We start from the raw sequence: 19,558 nt of genomic DNA on the forward strand, positions 1-19,558 counted from the left end.
ACCCGTCCTCGAAGGGAAGACCCCCGCAGGACTCTAGGCCTGGGGTGGGTGTGGGCAGTAGTGTGAGGTTATTTTTATACTCAAAGGCTCCAAGCAGACGGGACCCAACCAGGCTGACATTTGGTCACTCCTCAAACCCCACCCAAATCCCCTCCTGCCTGGTCCTGACCCCGGAGGCCAATGCGAAGACTGCCAGGCTCCATATGAGACGAGTGCCGACATGAGGAATGCCTTCGGACAGCTATGGGCAGAGACCCAGGGCTCCGAACAGGGCCAAGAGACACCGAGGGCAGACCCGGTCTATGAGGGCCCAGCTCCCCAATGAGTGCTTCATCACTGTCCCCCAAGCTGGCTCTGCCCCCCAGCTGGCTCTGCCCAGGGAGGCACCTGCCTTGTAGGCCCGTGGCCTCAGGGACAAGGCTGTGGGATACTCACTCCTCACACTCCATCGCCCAGCACCACTTGCTCCCCAGGGAAGCTTTTACTCACATTAGCAGGGAAGTGGAAATGGCAAGAGTATGTTGGGGTTTTCTTCTCAGCAGATTTTGGTTCCCACATCTGCTACGAGGTGATGTAAGGTCCGCTTGCACTGTTTCTTGGGGAGAACCTTCCAACCCACTGGGGAAATTTTCTTGATCCCACTAAGCTGTTTCAACTCAAGAGAACACACACCAACAACCACAAAAGTGATGGCTTCTTTAAAAAAAAATGTAACAAGACATCAAATTTTATTGTAAACCATTTTATAATGTAAGTACATTGTCTTCCCTTTTATTTCAAAAATGTGTTTTTGTGAATCGTAACACCACCGATTAAACACCCCTTAGGCAGACAGTGGAAGTAGGCCATGGTTTGCTCACATAGGTCCGGCTTCTAATAAACTTCATGAAAAGAGAAACCAAGTTAAACCGATCCACCGCCCAGGAGCTCAAGGTGCCGACGACAGTTGGACCAGAGGTTCCCTCGCCGAGAACAAAGCCCTTCAGGCCACCAACATCCCACAGGGTAAACAGAGCGCTCTCCCCTCCTAGTTGCAAGTGTGTGAAGTTCCTAAAAGCTGCCTGACACCCTACAAAGTGGCTGCCCTGGCTGGTAGGGCATCCCCAGTGCCACCTATGCTGGTCCGGATGCAAAAAGGCCAGTGAACTGCAGTGTGGAGGGCAGAGAGGGCCGCAGCCCTGGGACCCCTTCAGAGAGGACTCTGGGCAGCAGCCACGGCCTACACTGCCGAGGGGAAGACACACTTGGATTTGAGCCGTTATATATTTCCCTGAAGAGGTGTGAGAGGCCAACCTTAACCCAGGACTCCCTGATGCCAGGAAGGGGTGCAAGTTAAAGCTTGAGGCGGGCGGCCACCAGCGTGCCCGAGGGCGAGCCGAAGGGCCACAGACCTTCGCCTTGCAGGTCTGCAGGCTGCAGCCACGGCTACCTGGGCCTCACCAGCACCCCTCCTTACATTCCCGCCCCACAGACAGCAAAAGGAAAGAAGGGCCACAATAGTCTCTTCCATTCGGATGCGGCAGTTCCACCTCATCAGGTGATTTCCATTTGTTACAAGGAACTTGTCCAAGACCCTGACGTACAAGTTCCCATCATGGTTGTCTTGGCCAAGGTCCAGATTCTGACAAATGAGACGGACGGTGAACAATACCCAGTCGGTGTCCTGTTGTTTCTCAAGCACAGTGATGCTTGTCATGTGGCTGGAGAGCTGCATCTCATAAGGCACCTTGGAGCAGGTGATGAGGACATTTGCCCAGGGAGGGAGGACAGCTCGGGAGGAAGTCCCGACAGACCCTCTGCGTCCGCTCTCCCCGGGCAGCTCCACAGAAAGCCCCTGTGACGCAGGACGCACTACCATAGAAATGATGTGTGCATGTGTGTGCATATGTGTGCATGAGGCCACGCTGTCCAGGCCCACACAGCGCAAGGCCCTCTGTGGTCAGACACCATCCCCTAGTTAGCCAGCTACGCAGCTGCAGCTCCAAGACCAAAGCCCTTACTGAAGATCAGGATACAGGGAGAAACCACCACGCACTCACAGCCTCTGTCCCCGTCCAAACCCACTACCCAATAGGCGCTGGGACGAGCCTTGAGATGGGCAGATAAGCTGAGTCTATATGACCCAGTTTCCATCTTTCACGGACTATGGCTCTTCTACCCCGTCTCCAGTTTGGACACATTAGGAACTCGAGATTGAAAATGAAGCTCTGATTCTGAGCTCAGAAGGTACAAGAAACAGCTGTGGACACAGGTTGTTCAAATCAAAATGAAATAGGAGCAAAAAGGAGAGGCAGGGATGCCACGAGGGACTGCTGTCTAGCAGGAACACCAGTCCCGGTCCTCCCAAATGCCAGTTCTAGTGAGGAGACACCCACTGACACAGCCAGGGGATGGGAGGGGCGACGGGCGCACCAGGAGAGCAGAAGCGATGTGAGAAAGGAGACCCTCTCCAATCTCACACGAGGCCCCGCCCTGCCTCGCCTCTTCTCTCCTGCTGCAGTCACAGGTCCGGCCCCCTCAGCCCTCTGGCCTGGGGACTCCTAGGGAAGATGGGTGCGAGGCAGAGGACAAGCCCGGGATGCCTGGTTAACAGCTTGCCCACATGTGACAATTCAGACCCAACCTTCCTAAGTGAAGACGCTTTTGTGTAGGTCCAGAGAGAAGGTTCTTGGTGGTGTGGCCTCCCTGCACCTGCCTCACTTTCAGCTCACACCTCAGCAGCGGGTATTCTGTTCCTAAACTGCCATGGCTGCCTCGGGCTTGACATAACACTGGGCAGCTCCACCTCGCGGCATCCACAGCAGGGCAAGTGCCCCGTCAGCCCAATCCACTGCCAGTCGGCAGACTCCCAAAGCCACCGGGGCCCCTGCCCAGGCTGAGTGGGGGCCACTTCCTGGGGGGTGAGGGGGTGCACAGTTAGAAGCACCTTGTCCTGGCTGTGGATGCAGCCACCCCCCTGCCTGGAGTATGTGAAAAACAGGACCATCTGGTCAGGCAGGTGTTCTCCAGGCTCTTGTGCAAAATAAATGGACGCGATAACAGGCCGGGGCAGCCTGACCTGGAGCCGGGTCCAAAGGCTGGTTCTGAAGGCATGGAGGCCGAGGTGACATTCTAAACTGCAGACTTGGAGGTGCTGAGGAGAGGCGAGGAACAAACAGCACTGGCCTTGCAGTCTCAATTTCTCTGGACACTAAGACCTCTTAGCCCCTTTTCTTGGTCCAATTTAACTAAGACCTCTGCCCTGCCAGCAGGAAGGCCAAGGAGCCGCAGGGCCAGGCATGCACAGGGGCACTGGACCCACGTCTGGGCCAGCTGCCTCCTGCTCGGGCCCGACCTTTACAAACCCACTGAGTTTGCTGACCTCAGATAAGGACCCATCTCCGTTCCTACTGTGTTCGCTACCCTATCTTATCACAGATTACCTAACAATATTGCAAATAAAAAAACCCTCGGCTTCTTCCTCCCACTATCCCATGAAAGGCAAACGAACCCATTTCTTTGGGGGTTAAAAAGACTTTTTAAATACAATAGTATGAAAATATAACTTAAAAATATAAAAGTCAACAGCATACGGAAGACTTAAAAATCTATGTTTTGCCCATTAGTCCCATAGGAAATAAACACATACTCAAAAAACATGAACACCGTGACATCTCATAAAACCGGCTTTAGAAATCAAGAGTTATAAAAGCCATTTTGAGTAAGAAAGCACTGCGGTTGCAACTCCGTCAATGAGTGACTTTTAGCCCCAAACCTGTTATGTCTTCACTCCCCGGCCCTGGGGAGAGGCTCTACCCAGTCTGTGTGCGCGTGAGCTTTTTCCTCATGGCCACCCCGCCAGACACCCGACAGGGCTCCGGGGTCCCTCACAACCACATCGGACGACAACAAAGGAAGAAAACGCCTGGCTTGCATATTTGGTCAGTGTTTGTAGTGCAACTGAGTGGGGACCTCCAACAGCCACGACCCGCTCGGCGCTGGCTCTTCCTCCCTCTCTCTGGTCACGGTCCGGTCGCTGGGAGTGGGCAGAGCGTGAGGACGGAGGTAGAAGAGGAGGGAGAGAGGAGGGGAGGAAGGAGGCTGCAGAGCAGCCGGGCCCCCAGACCTGACCCGCACAGGATGCGTCATACAGGCAGCCCGAAGCGGTGCTTCTTTTTCTTCGCAGGCCTCAGGGGCGTCAGTCTGCAGAGGTCCTCCTCCACGTCGGACTCCTCCATCTCGTCATCGGCGGAGATCAGGATCTGAGGCAGCGGAGAGGCACGGCCCTGCGTCACCGCCAGCGGTGCCTCTTCCTCTGCCGGCCCTGGACCCCGGCGCGGGGTGCCAGCCCCTCCAGGAGGCCTCGGTCTTGTATTTCTTTAGAAGAGCGTGACGGGAGGCTACTTTACGGAGGGGGACAAGCTGGCCCACCCCACACCCCTCCACGGGCTGCTGAGACCATGGCTGAGTGGACACGAGCACGCCTAGCGCCTCAGCCTGGATCGCCAAGCCCTCGCCCATCGGGCTCAGACCTCCGCCTCCTCTGTCATCCTGGCCGACCCTCCCAGTCCCTGCGGCTCTGGCCGTCACCCACATGACCCGCTACGTGACCACGTCTGCTCCTCCCTGCACACAGGCTGCCTGCAACGCTGAGCCTCACCTCAAGTTCACGGAGATCCTACAACACAACTGGCCAGGCCAGATGCCAGGGTTCCCCGTTCTGCCATCTATTCTGCTTTCAGATCTCCCTCAGGAAGCCCAGGAGTGACATGGACTGCCCCAGGGTCCTCCCAGGGTTCTGCCAACGCCTCGCCAGCAGACCTTGTGGTCATGCTGAGCTGTCCAGGCACCGCCTTCTCCTCCCCGCCTATGGCGGCCTCTTGGGGGAGACACGCTCTCGGCCATTTCTGAAGCCCCTCGCAGCGCCCTGGGCAGCACCGGGGGAGCTGAACAAGGGCTCTCACGGGGCAGCCTGCCCCGCCGGCAGCACCGAAGTGGCACGTGGGTGCCGCCAGCTGCCCGGGACACACAGCCTGGCCTCGCGCTCCTGTTGATGACTAGGAGTCTCCCTCAGGCCCAAATCTTCAACTTAGGAAACTTGAAAATAAGAGATGAGGACCCCTACATTTCAGAAGTTTCCAGCTGGCTCAGCCAACACTTCCCTCGCTTGTTAATGGTTCAGGGAGTCAAACACCTCGATGCTTCAAGGCCACGGTCAGGCCCGTGAGAGGCCTTGACAGCGTCCCTGGCACAAGGCAGTTCCTCCCTTTCCTGTCTTTCTCCACTGGCGTGGGGAGCCCGGGGGGAAGCCACTCTGAGCAGGGCCTCCACCTTCCTGCCCTGGGAAGACTCATGGGGCAGCAAGAAGGGGTCCAGGCGGAAGGGGAACCGTCTCCCTCCCCCGGCTGACGTGAGACCCCTCAGGTCAGCAGCAGGAGGCTCGGCCCTACCTCCGATTCCGACTCCTCGTGGGATGCGGCCCTTCGGTAGCGGACCTTGCTCCCATTCCTCGAGTCCTGGTTGGCTCCCCTTTCCTCCAGTTTAGCTTTCGTCCTCCCCTTTCTCATGAGGAAATTGTCCACTACCCAGAACATCAAAGCCTGTAGGGAGGAAAGGTACAGATTACTCGGGGATAAGCCATGTGTGAAAGTAAAGCAGGGCAGCCCCCACACTCCATCCTTCCCACCCCACTCCGGATGACAGCACTGACCAGGCAGAGAAAAACCTTATCCATCCCCCTATCGCTCAGAAGCTTAAAGAGAGAGTCCTCATCTCTATCTCCTTTGCTTTCTTATCAGAGAAAGCCCTGCCCTCTTTATCCCCAGGGTTACTGTGGTGGTAACTGATGAGACAGCCTGCCTGGGGCCTGGCCCCAGCCACTGACGGAGTGGGGCCTGGGACCAAGTCCCCCGGCTCCTCCCTGGGCCGGTCGGCCAGCACTCGGTCACATCTGTCAAGCCCAGGTTCCTTTACGGTTTCTTCTCATATCTCCTAACTGCTAGGCGGTGTGCCTGTGAGTTTCTCTTGAAACTCTGTGGTGAGAATAGCTGACCTACTGATTCTCACCGAGAAGTCGCTGTCACACAGGGTGGGAACCTCGGCAGGAGGCCGGGCAGGGAGGGCAGGACGAAGTCCCTAGGACCCTCCTCCTTGCACAGAGGCCCTGGGACAGGGATCCCGCCATGCCATTTCCAGGTCAGGTGGGGCTGGGGAGCTGACAAATGCTTGTGCAGAGGGACCCGAGAGCGGTTGGAAGGCAGGGCGCTAACTGGGGTAAAAAAAATGCAACATGGCACTGACATTGACAAAGAAGGGGACAATCAGCATGACGATGGCCAGCTTCAGGTCTGGGTTTTCAATGGGATTCAACAGGGCCACCTGGAAAGAGAAGCAGACTCCGTGAGGTGGAGGGAGGCCACAGAGAGAGTGCTTGGAAGGAGGGGCCCTTAGGTCAGACATTCACCCCAGCACCTCCCACCCAGGGCTGCACAGTCCCCAGGTTTGAACGCTGATGAGGGACCCTCCTGGAGACCACCGGAGCAGGTGGTGCTCCCTGTGGTGTGGACGTGGGCAGTGAGGTCACGTCAGACACCACCACTGAGGTGCCAGACCACTTTCTAATTGAATTCCTGCACCCCAACCAACTCCTGGACTATGGCTCTATAAACGCCTTGATTTGTTTTCTAAAAAAATAAAACTTAGCCACAAATAAAGCCAAAGGATGGCAGAGCCATTTGTTTGCAAAGGCTCGTGGGCATGTGGAGAAAGTAGGCAGTGAAGGTGTATCTACACTGGGCCGGGGCCAGAGGGCAGAGGGCAGGGACAAGGGAACCTGGGAACAATGTGTGACCAGCTGCTGCCTCTGGCACCCAAAGGCTCAGTTAACCTTGGCCAGGAGAGATGTGTGAAGAAGGCATCTGCAGATGTAATGAACACCTGCCTGACACTCGGTGTTGCAAGGCCTGAAGACTAATATCGGACAGGACTGTATTTTCACGGGATTTATATACGTGTCCCATTAGCTTAATCTGGGGCAGATGTCTGTGTCATTGAAGTGGATGGTGCGAAGTAAAAAAACTGACTCGTTACTGCTCCTGTTAGGTAGCCAGCAGCTGCCATGTCAGACCGAATCAAGGGTCTCCTTATGGAGCTAAAAACAAATAAACAAGCCACAAATTTGGTTTTCCAAGCAGGCTGGTGTGGCACGGGGAAGGAGTGCTGTCTTAGTGTCTCAGAGAGCTAATGAAGAGGCAAGAGGCAAACCTTTTTCCACTGAAGTATCAGGAGGATGATGAAGACGACAGCTTTTTCAAACATCATGATCACGATGTACAGCGCACACTGGCCGACCCAGGCTCCGCACTGCAGAGGGTCTCCTGCCGGGAGAGTGGGCGCTCCGTCACGCAGCTCAGAGTGGGATCCAGGCTGGCGACGCCTCCCCCCCACTCCCCACAGCCCTGCCCCATGCCAGAACCCCGACTCAAAAGCTACTCAATGAACCCCCAAAGCACCAAGAATCACCTCTGCCCGGACCGACAAATGTGGGTGTTTAAAACAAAACCAGAGAATTCCTAATTTGGAGATACCAGAGTGTCTTTTCTTTCAAGAGATTCTAAGACATAATTAAAACGCATCAAGTTAGTGAGTGCCTGTTGCTGGAGCTCAGACGCTGGCTCTCTGTGTCCGCTGGCAGCAGGAGCTGTGTTAAGCAAGACTGCTATTATTACCCACTGTTGATTTTTCCAGTGACTGTGGTGCTGCCCCCCGCCCCCCACCATGAGCGGCCAACATTTTTGAATTATGAAGGCAGCAAACAACTTCCTTATTCATCTCCCACGCCCTCTCCCTACTCCCCTGCTGCTTCAGCCCTAAAAGCAGAAATGTGTCTCTGGAGGAATTCAGATTCTGCCTGGGATGGGGCACCCGAAACACCTTGGACTGGGGAAAAGGAAGTCCTCGAGGCCAGGAGAGATGGGCTGTGCCTTGGGGCTGACAGAGGGCCCCCTGAGGTCCCATCAGTCACTATGCTTGAGAAGTGAAGGAATCCACGGTCCACAAGAGGGGACATCAGGCCCAGATATGCCTCCAGATGTTTCCAAAGGAACTAGAAGGCTGGAGGACCAGCCCCTCCAGGGAGAAATCTACTTCCTCAGTGAAAGGCAGGACCCATGGGATGGGCCTCTGAGGAGCAACACATGCCTCCCCAGTGGGAGACCCAGGGGAGAGGAAGGGTGGGGGGAGGCTGCTGGCCAGAGGAGGGGCTGGAGAATAACATTTCAGGGCAGGCAAAGGCCCCGATCCAAGCTGAGGAAAGAATGTGGCCCAGAGAGAAATCTCCAGCTTCTCATTCGATGCTATCGTTTTCGTGACAATCCCTGTGCCCCTGCTGAGCCTGCTCGCTGCACCCAGTGGGAGCGCAGGGAATGCCTTCACGCAGCTGTCATGGACACAGCAGGCCATTCCCTTTTCTGGAAAACCCTGGGAGAAGCATGCAGAAAGCACGCAGAAGACATCGTTGCCTCTCCGGAGGTCACCCTATCTACTTCCACTTCTGGGAGACAACACATGTGAGCCAAACCATCATTTCAGAAGCACAATCTCTCCCAGCTAGATCTTCAGGGGAGTTTTGTAGTTCAGTAGACTACCTTGCCTTACGGAGAGAAGTTCTCAAAAACGACAGGTCAAGATATTTGTAAAAAACCGTTAAGTAAGATTGGGGACAGCCAGACAGAAAGCACTGGTAGGAAATACCTGAGCGGGGACGAGAGTGTTCAAGAGTCAACAGAACAAGTGGCAACACTCATTCACTCTCTAAAGAAACGGACTTGCCCAAAGTGTGTTTACTCCCTCTGCTCTTCACTTTTAAGTGACTGACAAGAGGGACCGTTCTCTCATCTGCCTCCTGCTGCTCACGCTGCTGAGTTTCAGAGCCACAACTTAGCTGCCTCTTTTTCATTTAGATGCTTTAATAAGTGGGGAAAAAAAAACATGGAAAAAGGAAAAAATCAAGTGTAACCCGACTCTCACATCATTTCCTCCTGCGCATCATGAGCCCATGTGCTGGTTTTTCTGATTTCTGTTCCATTTGAGAGTCGTAGGTTCCCCGTGGTCTCATCTTTTAAAGACCAACAAGCCAGGCATTCTTGCTGTGTCACGCTTTTTACCACACCGGACACCCTCAGGTACATGGACGCTTTGCTTTGTTGAATTATCTCCTCAGGATCAATTACAGGAAAGGGGCCAAGAGGAGGGACCACGTCTGTATCTAGAGAGGTTTTGGAAGGGCGCGTGAGGGCAGGACGGGCGGCCAAGGCCACGAACCACTGGTGCCCACGGGACACAGACCTTGTGTTCAGGGCTTCTGCCTGGGGAAGAGCAGCCCGGTCATCAAACTGCAGACACCACGCAGTGCCTGGATCCTGTCTCAGCCCTCAGGGCTGGGTGGCATTCCCCAAGGCCCATGTTCTTGTTAGCAAGTTCACCTTCTCTCCTAGGGACCATGGAAGCACCTAGGAAACAAGCCCCTCTTCTTCATTTACTGAGAAGAGAGCTCTGGGGTCCACATGGAATGGCTGCCTCAAGCGGACGGCTGGCTGACAGGTGTGGCAGGTAGAATAATGGCCCCACAGAGACAGTCACGTGTTAGTCCCCAGAACCTGTGAACACGTCAGGTAACGTGGCCGAAGGGAATTAAGGCTGCAAGTGGAATTGCTAGTCTGCTGACTCTAAGACAGAGAGAGTCGGGGGGGGGGGGGGGGGTGTCATCACAAGGGCACTTCAGAGTAAAGGGAGGTGGCAGAAGGTCAGAGCGATTGGATGTGAGAGGAACTCGACCTGCTGTTGCTGGCTCTGAAGGAGGAGGAAGGGCCCCCAGCCAAGGACTGCAGACAGCCTCGGGGGCTGGGAGAGGCCAGGAAATAGACTCTGCTCTTAGAGACCCAGAAAGAACCAGTCCTGCTGACACCAGGATTTCAGTCCATGAGACCCACGTCTCACTTCTGAATTAGGGACTGTAAGGTAACAAGTTTGTGCTGTTTTAAGCCACCAACTTTGTGATAATGTGTTGTAAGAGCAACAGAAACAAAAGAAATGGGCAGAAATAGAAATCGGGTGACGGAGGACACACACTATCCTCCAGCACCTGGGGTGGGAGGACTCGAGACGTCCGTGATCAAGTGCTTCCTCTGGAGACACCCTGGTGCAGTAACGCGGATTCCCGAAGGCAGCAGCGGTGGCCCAAGGGCAGGGGCCAAACAGGTAAGAGGAGGCTGGCATGGAAATAGATTCAGACACCCACTGCCTTCTTCCTCCCAGTCTACTCTTGGAGATGCAGAAAAAATACCCCAGAACAGGTGGAACCATAATGCCTGGTGTATCAGGACCAGACCCGATCTCCACTCCCAGGTCACTGAGGGGCTCGCGACTGGCTGTGGTGGACTTCCTGGGCACCGGTAAGCAATTGTTGAGAACCCTGCCTTCCAGAAGGACCTTAACAGCAAGGAAGCAGTGATGAGCACTGTTCTTGGAGGTGACGAGAGGCTTAGGAACCCAGGGTGGCAGCCACGAGCCACCCCAGGCACTGGCAGGGTGAGCTTCCTGTGTCGCTCAACCCCGCAGGGTGCCTATCCTATGCCTGAGGATGCTGCTGCTTTGGTCCATGTGTGCTGCGTCCGTTTCCATCCTCCAAGCTGAGGAGTGCATGACTCAGGGCTCCTCGGAAGCCTTCCCTGGAGCCACAGGAGCACATGTGTGTGTTGGACACTATCTTAGGTCAGTGACTCACCAGGCATCAGGTAACCAGGCTAAGAAAAGCCCTCCCCTGAGCTCATCTCCCCTCAATGGTGACAGACAATTACTAAGATTTCTAGAAATACCCCAGGCACTCATCACAGCCTGCTCCACGAATCGGCTCCCCCTTTAAAATGTTAGTCTCTAGTGAGGGTTGGGTCATGTAGGAGTGAGCAGCCCTTAGGCCCAGGAAAGGCGAGGAGGACCCAGATTTCCACCTGTATTCCCTCCCTCTTGAGCTGTGTGCACCTTTCACAGCGAAGGTTCCATGTATGCTGTTCCCACCGAGAACAGGAGCTCCTTCCTCCAGGCAGCAGGGCCAGCTGTGATGGTGGAGGGAGCTGCTGTCCCCTGACCCTGAGTCACCAGGTCCTGAGTGAGTCACCAGGCTGTGGCAGAGCCCGGAGAAGGCACCCTCGCCCGCACTCCTGTGGGGCCACATTGGCAGTTTTTCTGGGAGTGCAGAGTAAACGGCATTTGTGCTCAGGACCAGCACGGAGCTGCCTCCTAACCAAGCTGTGTCCCATGCGGTCTGACAAGGTGCAAGGGGGTCGAAGCTGGGCCAGCATCCGTAAGTCACCTGCTTTAAGTCGCATCTCTGCGAGTGAGGATCGAACTGGTATCCTTGGTGACTGTACGTGTCAGATGCTGGGGGGGAGGCCAGCCCATAGGAGGTAGCAAGGTGACGGGCCCAGGGGGATGGACCCTCCAGTCCTGACGTTTTGTAATAAAATGGCCCAAGGAGAGGACAAACAGAAAGAGGGGCAGCTCCCTACTGAGCACCTCCAAACCAAGAGCCACCCCCATCTCTCTAAGGAGGTAGCAGCTTGGCCCAGTGCGGTGGCCTCATGACTCTGTGGGTGGGCCGCTAGTGCCCTCTGGTGGAAGAGGCCAGCGCTGTCCCCCTCTCTGCATTTAGTGTGTCTCCTGCTATAAGACTGAAGCCAAGCAGTGAAGTGAGCACCCACATGCCCCGACGCGGGGCACTCTGACGCTGGGGGAGGATGGCACTCGGGACCCAGAACAAGTCCCTCCACCACGGAAGAGACAGCCACCAACTCCTGAATCTTCTCTGAATCCACTGGCCTGGAGGGCTGCACAGGGCAAGGAGCCCCTCTAGGAATCCCCCGCATTCCCCGCCAGTGTCCATGGTATGTTACCATATTCGCCAAAGCGCAGGGACTCCCACTGCTGCCACTCCACCACGACGCTGACGGCACGCACCCCCAGGTAGATGAGCAGCATGCCCACGGTGGCGTCCAGGAGGAAGTTGATGAGGTACCTGTGAGGAGAGGGCACAGTGGCACCGTCAGGGAGCCAGAGCTGGAGTCAGCCCTCTGTGCTGACGGCAGAGAGCCGTCGATGTGCCTGAGCAGGAGGCCGCAGCACTCTCCTCTGGGAGCCCCGGGGAAGGGCCCTGTGCAGTGTGCGGCCCCTCTTCAGGGGCTGGACAGCTCGAGGGAGGGGTGGAGGAGACAGAGAAACCTGAAAGACCACAAGTGCTTCTGCCAAAACAAAGACTCGACATAAGACAGGATGGAAACAGCCAAGGAAGTCAACAGGAAAACAGAACTTAATAAAAATACCTGCTCCATGACTGTTCACTCCCTGACAGTCCAGCCCACCCAAGGCCCCCAGTCAGTGCCACTGCACCAGGCAGCTGAAGAAATGGCCCTGGGGGCTCTCAGACCAAAGAGGGCAGGGCCGCCCAGCCTCACTCTCCCTGTGCTTCTAAGCCTGCCACGGAGACAAGTGCAAGTCAGGGTTTCTAAGGAGCGAGCTTGACTTCCCATGGAAAAGGCCAGATGCTGAAGGAGAGGGGAGGAGAGAGGCAGAAGGCTAGGCCCACCGTGACCACTTGCTCATCATGTCTGTTTCCACCTGCCTGACCTCACCAAGGCAAGGCCCCTTGCCCACTGGCCCTCTCCTGAGGGCCCTGCACCAAGATCTCTCCGGGCACCACTGGCCACAGGCCCAGCTCCGCAGACAGACCGCAGGAGACAAGCAGTCACTGGGTCAGCTCTACCCTCTCAGATGCCACAGGGCTCAGAACCCCCAGAGCAGCTCTGGACTCCACAGACCACCTGCGGTGCTTTCGAGTGGCTGAGGCTTGAGGCATTTTATGCAGACCCAGCCCCCACCCCAAGGCCCGGGCTTGGGTGACATGCACAGCCCTCTGACGCCAGAGGGTGCACAGTCTGCTCGGTGTGGTCAGGGCCCTGGAGTGGCCCGGAAACCAGAGGGAGGGGCGGCATTGTCTCCCGCCTGCCCTTCCTCTTTAAAATCACCAGGGGTCACTCTCAGACCAGAGATGGAAGGAATAGCAACTGCTTCCAAGACAATTTCTCCACATTCACAGCCCCAGGCTATGCTGCTCTTAGATGCTCACATCTAACTGGTTTTAAGTGGTTCTCACATCTGAGACCTGTCCTAAAAATAGTGAGAACACCTACTGCACATTGCAGGCATACCTCCATTCACTGTGCTTCTCAGAAGATACATTTTTAACAAACTGAAGGCAAGACCCTCCAACAGCAAGAAGATTGATTACCCCTCACTTTATTGTGATTCTCGCTTTGTTGTGGAGGCCTGGAACTGAACCTGCAACATCTGAGATGTGCCTGCACATGTGTTAGCTCACTCGTTCCCTCACCAAGTATTTATTTGCAGCCTTGGGATAAAGACAGAAACCTCTCTACTCTGAACCCAACACAGGTGAGGTGCATGGCAGTCCGTATTGTGTGGGGCCAGACTGGCTGGGTTCAAATCCTAGCTCCCTCACTCTTTCCTGTGAGCTGTAAAATCACTCTGTGCCTCAGTCCCCCCAACTGTAAATGAGGATAATCAAAGTATCGATACTGCAGGGCTGTTACGAGGATCAAATGAGTCAATAAATAGAGACAGTACCTGCCAACAGTAAGTAAGCACTAGAGAGAGGTGTTCATAGAACAGCAGCCCCTCAGAGGCACTGAACCCTGGATGTCAGAAAGGCTCACCTCCCACCCAAAGCAGCATCCCCAACGCAGGCGACTCCTAAAGCCACAGGAAGCAGCTCTGTTTCTCCTCTTCCTGAGCTGAAACTGGCTCCCCTTCTAGGCGTGCAGACTCCCAAGATGCCCCAGGTCTAGCCCAACCCTTACTCCACCTGTGAAAAGTCACAGGACAAAGCGAAGGTGGGCCTGGCATAAACTCCAGGCAACACTCGCTCTTCCTCAAGGCCCAGGCTTTGCTGTGCACAGCCCTGACACCAGGGGGTGCACACCCCGCTGAGTGATCAGGGCCCCGAGAGGTGAGAAGACCAGAGGGCGGGCACCTCTCATTCCCCAAGCAATGCCTGCTCTTCCTTCTAGTCTCCCACCCAGCAACTCCTCAATGACTGCTGGAGCTTTCGTGTCCTCCTGAAGTTTTAACGGCAATATCCTCCAACTGAGCTATTCACATCTTCACTGGGAAGTGTCCCTATGGTTTCAATGGGGCTATACTCATCATCTGATGAAAGCTCTGATCCTGGGGATCTGGTAGGACACACAGGACAGAGGAAACTGAGGCTCAAAGAAGTTAAGCCACCCTCCCGCAGTCTGGCCTCTCAGTCTGGCCTCTGCTCTTTTCATCACCCCAAGCCCTATTTTGGATCCTTTTTCCTGTCTGTCAATAGCCCCTTCTCCATCCTGGCTGTGATTCAATCTGTCAGTGTCCTGCTTAAAGCCGAGGTATCTTCTTTTTGTTGGTGCAAGGGGGAGTGATGTGGCCACGGCTGCACCAGGGGTTAAGTTTTCTGGCCCCAGTACCTCTAGGACACAGAGCTGGCTCTCAGACTACCTCCACCAATGACATCAGGACGATTCACCAGAGGGTGGCATGGGCTTGCTGCTGGGCTCAAGGACCAGAAGGACAAGGCCCTTTCCTAACCATCTCCCCTGCAGGATGATCGCCCTTCCAGTCCCCTGCTTGGGACGACACCCAAACATCCAAACAGAGCACAACCTTACCCAGTCTTACTAAATCTCAAAACTGCACACTGTCACCAAAAAAGAAGCTTAAAAGAATCTTCTAGTCCAAATGATCTTAAATGCACAAGAAACCTCTTGGCAAGGAACTCACCAGCCCTCCACCCCCTTCTCCCATAGAGACAGGGCAGGACCGGAGGGCATCCCAGGCAGAGGGCAGCTGGCAGGACTGAGAGCCACCAGGAGTTGCTCTACCATGGCTGACGCACCAAGCCGGAGCCAGGAAGGTAGTAGATGGAGTCAGGATAAGGCAGGTGAGCCTCCCTTTCCACTCCATCTGCTGAGTGAGAGAGGTGCTGTCGGCAGGGAGGACAGCGTATGATGGCCCAACGGGGGTTTCAGGCAGATTGCTCTGGGGCTGCGTGGAAGGCACACTGCACTGACAAGGTGGAACAACCCATGCTCTTCGGGTCAAGAGGTCAAAGACGGTCAACAATGGCTTCGAACCTGAGTGGCTGACATCACAGAGAAGCCCCATGTGTGTCCTGTCCCAGCAAAGGACATCGTGCTGCCCAGCTGGGAAGCTGGGAGACATAAGGGTACCAGAAAGTCAAGAAACAGAACTCAGGTTGATCAGCAGAACTCATATCTCTCTGAGGAGCAGAGGACAAAGCAAGCTGCCCCTCCCCGAGAGAGAGGAAACATGGCTGGCAGCAGAAAGACATTTTTAGTGATGGGACAGGTGATGTTTGTACTCAAATATGAACCACTTACAGTGAGCAAGGGTCCTCTTCGGTGAGATCCGCTAGGTACACATTGGCAAAGTGGATGAACAGCATTCCTATGGCTTGTTTAGAAGTGTCTAGAAACCTGTACAAAATAGGATTGGCACTGGTGATCACATTGACACGAGGGTAGTAACCAAGCTGGGGAAAACCTAAGTCTGAAGTAGGGAAAAAGCCACTGGGAGACCCCAACTTCCAATTACCAATCACCTCTTCCTGGGCCATCAGTACTAACCCAGGCTTGGTGATTCAGTGACTTTTCAAAACCTTTAATAACACTGCACTCAAATCCCTAAAAGGCCACTGATTAATAACATACAGGGTAAGCGAAAGTAGGTTTACAGTTGTTCACATGAAAAATAATGCAATCTTATCTAATAAAGAGGTAATATGCAAATTGACCGTCACTCCAACACACAGGATGGCCGCCCCCATGTGGTCAAAGATGGCCTGCAGGAGAGGGCAGTTGTGGGCGATCGGGCCTACAAGGGAGGGCAGTTAGGGGTGACCAGGCCTGCAGGGGAGGGCAGTTGGGGGGAACCAGGCCTGCAGGGGAGGGCAGTTGGGGGCAACCAGGCCTGCAGGGGAGGGCAGTTGGGGGTGACCAGGGCTGCAGGGGAGGGCAGTTGGGGGGGACCAGGCCTGCAGGAGAGGGCAGTTGGGGGGAACTAGACCTGCAGGGGAGGGCAGTTGAGGGCAATCAGGCCTGCAGGGGAGGGCAGTTGGGGGGGACCAGGCCTGTAGGGGAGGGCAGTTGGGGGTGACCAGGCCTGTAGGGGAGGGCAGTTAGGGGCAATCGGGCTGGCAGGGGAGCAGTTAGGCATCGATCAGGCTGGCAGGGGAGTGGTTAGGGGGTGATCAGGCTGGCAGGCAGAAGCGGTTAGGGGCAATCAGGCAGGCAGGCAGGCGAGTGGTTGGGAGCCAGCAGTCCTGGATTGTGAGTCGGACATCCCTCAAGGGGTCCCAAATTGGAGAGGGTGCAGGCTGGGCTGAGGGACACCCCCTCTCCCCATGCACGAATTTCGTGCACTGGGCCTCTAGTAATTAATAAATAGTAATAAAAGAAGAAACTGTTTCTCATACTCACAACTGTAAACCTATTTTTGCCCCCCCCCCCCCCCCCGTATATTTAAACACATTCAACACATTTCAAACATGTTTTTCCTTTTTCATTTCCTGTTACTTTATAATGAAATGTCTGATCCCAGCTTTGTGATGAAGTGCAAGGTGCCTCTAGTTTAAGGGGCTCCCACTCGACCCCACTAGCACCGAGCGAAGTGCTGTGCACGACTAAGCAGCCCCGCCCAAATCCAGGTCTGCAGCTGAAGCCCTGAGCCACCATCAGCTGCTGCCGGTAGCAACAGACGGTCAGGGTGGGCAGACCTTTTCTGTAAAGGGTCGGAGAATAAATATTGCAGGCTCTGTGGGCTGTTGTTCTCTGCAGCAAGTACTCAACACTGTCACTGTAGCCTAAAAGTGGCCGTAGTCACTACCATTCCTATAAGACTTCATTTATGAAAACAGACAGTGAGCTAGAACGGGTCTGCAGGCCACTGTTTGCCGATCCCCCGGCTAGGTAACCGTCGCCTTGTGAGTGACTTCTTTGTTGGAGTTGTGTCTATAGAAGCTATGTCTGAAGCTTTACCGTCATTTTTATGGAGGAAAAACTGTCACCACAGGGTCAACCTAGGACCGAGAAAGACTAGCTTTGGGGAGAGGAGCATTTACGTGGTGCATTTGACTAATCTCCAAAGTTAGATTATTTTTTGCTCGTGCATATAGACTACAGAACCTGAGGGCCTAACATAATATAACAGGGAGCCGTTACTACAGAGCCTGCAGCACAGACCGATGCTTCTGTGTTATCTCCCACCTTCTAAAATCGGACAAGAGTGAGGAGAGAACAAAGGTAGGGTTCAACATGTATCTGAGAAATGGAAATGCTTTCCTATCATACGTAGTTCCTAATGATTAATTCATTAAGGGAGTCCAACACTTTGTTATGTATAATTGCTCACATTCCATCCCCTCCCTCCCCCAAACCGTCCAAACCATTCTAGGAACGAGCTAATATTTAAATACCTACCATATCTTCCACGGACGTCTTTCATGCTTTGGTTCTCGGAAGCGTTTGACTGAAAGAAAAGATAGACATTCAGTAGCTTTCCACAGTGATAACAAAGCAAAATGCGCACACAGTGCCTACAATGTCAAGTTAAGGTACTTGCTCCATAAGCCGTGAAGGTCACAGGGGCCCTGCACTGCTGCTGACTGGGACAGGCCCTGCAGGACTGGGCACTTAGGAAGAATGACTCCTCACAGTATGTGGAAAATTGTATTTTCTTCTTTTTGTATGACAAGGCTCTTGGGAAATGACCAACAAGGACGTAGCTATTACTAACTTCAGGATATGCTCTACCCAAAGACATATCCAGCCATCTACCCAAAGGTTCACTGCATGCCACTCGCAGCCAGTCACTGCGGAGACATGGGCAAAGGCAGTGGCTTGGCAGGAGGGCAGGCACATAACCAATGTGTGGCAAGTGCTAGGGAAGAGGCAAGTTTGGGGTAGCGTGAGAGCTCGAGGGAGGGCTGACCAGCCTGCATGCGTGGAAGAAGGGTGCAGGTGGGAGAGGCATCACTGGTGGGAGGGGAAGGTCCTGAAGGCTGGGCTGGAGTTTAGCAAATGGATCAGGGAGGGGAGAGAGCTACGTTCTGGACAGAGCACACACCATGAGCTCATAGGTACAGGGATGTAACGTGGCAGTGTGTGTGGGGCGTGGGGGGGCATAATTTGTTTTGGCTTTGATACAGCAGGTAACAAGGGAGACAAATGAGCAGAGGCCACATGAGGGAGGGTCTTAAAGGCCCGGCTAAGGAGTCTGGACTGAATCTTGTAGGGAAAAAAAGAAAGACAGGAAAGATGCTAAGCAAAGTCAAAGACGCGGTGGGAATTGTGTTTTGGAAAAGTGGCTCTGAATTGGGTAGATTCAGAATTGGGTTCCTGGGGTGGAGAGAGCTGAGGAAGGACACTGGCTGTGTCACAGACCAGACAGGGGACTCCCAGCTACAGAACAGCCAGCAGGGGTGGGTGATCACTCAGCAACAGCCTGACTCCTTCACTCGGGTCTACAGACACGACTGTTTAAACAAAGGAAACCGAAGGTTTCTGAGTGCCCTGTTCTCCACCGAAGCTCCAGGCAGACTATCTCCACAGGATTCTATCTACTGAAACAAACACAGAGAGTGTGCACTTGTGATGTCCCACACACAAGTACCAGGAAGAAGCAGATGTGGAGGTAAGCTCATGGGGGATGCGAGCCCGTGGAGGGTGCAAGTCCATGGAGGGTGCAAGCCCACAGGGGATGCGAGCCCGTGGAGGGTGCAAGTCCATGGAGGGTGCAAGCCCACAGGGGATGCGAGCCCGTGGAGGACGCCGCAGGAAGAATCAACTCCGGCAGAGCCCTAAGCTACCAAAGAGGGTGCGGGAAGGAGGGAGATAGGGAGGGAGAAAACGGCACCCAATCAATTAACCTGACCTCTCTAAATGAATACAGGCAGTCCGCAGTATGCAAAGCAAGGACTGTCTGTACACAGAAATGACATAAGTCTGATGTTTAGAGAAACATTTTGATAGAGAACAAAAGCAGGTGGAATTATAAGGTGGTCTGCCATTCTGCTGACATATCACTCATGCAGAACATCAACAATGCTAAAGAAACTGCTCGCACAAATGCCTTTTGAGGCAGGAGGCCTCCTTCCCACAAACAACCTAGTCTCACCCTCGTCTCACAGAGGGGCTGGGCTCAGCAAGGAGATGTGCAGGAGACTGGGCCAGGACTAAGCAATCTGGAGGGAAAGCCCCAGTCAGGGCTGGAGCCTTGGCATGCTCATGGGGAATCTGTCCCCATCAGAATAAAATAAAGGGCACTGAAACATATCCCAATAGAACATCCTCATTTTTCCCCATTGATTTTTAGAGAGTGGAAGGGAGAGGGGGGAGACAGAGAAACATCTATGTTGAGAGAGACACACCGATTGGTTGCCTCTCGCACGCGC

General features: G+C 54.5%; 1 protein-coding gene across 1 annotated transcript in view; it reads right to left on the bottom strand.

Moving 5' to 3' along the window:
• Window positions 1–697: 697 nt before the first annotated feature.
• The window catches only part of STIMATE (STIM activating enhancer), a 44,061-nt gene continuing 25,200 nt past the window's right edge, over window positions 698–19,558 (bottom strand). Inside the window, exons 2-8 of the mRNA XM_070390755.1 lie at window positions 17,586–17,634; window positions 15,489–15,584; window positions 11,928–12,049; window positions 7,243–7,355; window positions 6,280–6,357; window positions 5,430–5,579; window positions 698–4,241 (exon numbers count right to left, since the gene is read on the bottom strand). Of these exons, the coding sequence (XP_070246856.1) occupies window positions 4,125–4,241; window positions 5,430–5,579; window positions 6,280–6,357; window positions 7,243–7,355; window positions 11,928–12,049; window positions 15,489–15,584; window positions 17,586–17,634 (725 nt within the window). The 3' untranslated portion in view covers window positions 698–4,124. The remainder of the gene's footprint in view (window positions 4,242–5,429; window positions 5,580–6,279; window positions 6,358–7,242; window positions 7,356–11,927; window positions 12,050–15,488; window positions 15,585–17,585; window positions 17,635–19,558) is intronic.

This window comes from Myotis yumanensis, unplaced genomic scaffold (assembly GCF_028538775.1).
Source record: "Myotis yumanensis isolate MYYU_CA2020_CCGP unplaced genomic scaffold, mMyoYum1.0.hap1 SCAF_14, whole genome shotgun sequence".
Lineage (NCBI taxonomy): Eukaryota > Metazoa > Chordata > Mammalia > Chiroptera > Vespertilionidae > Myotis > Myotis yumanensis.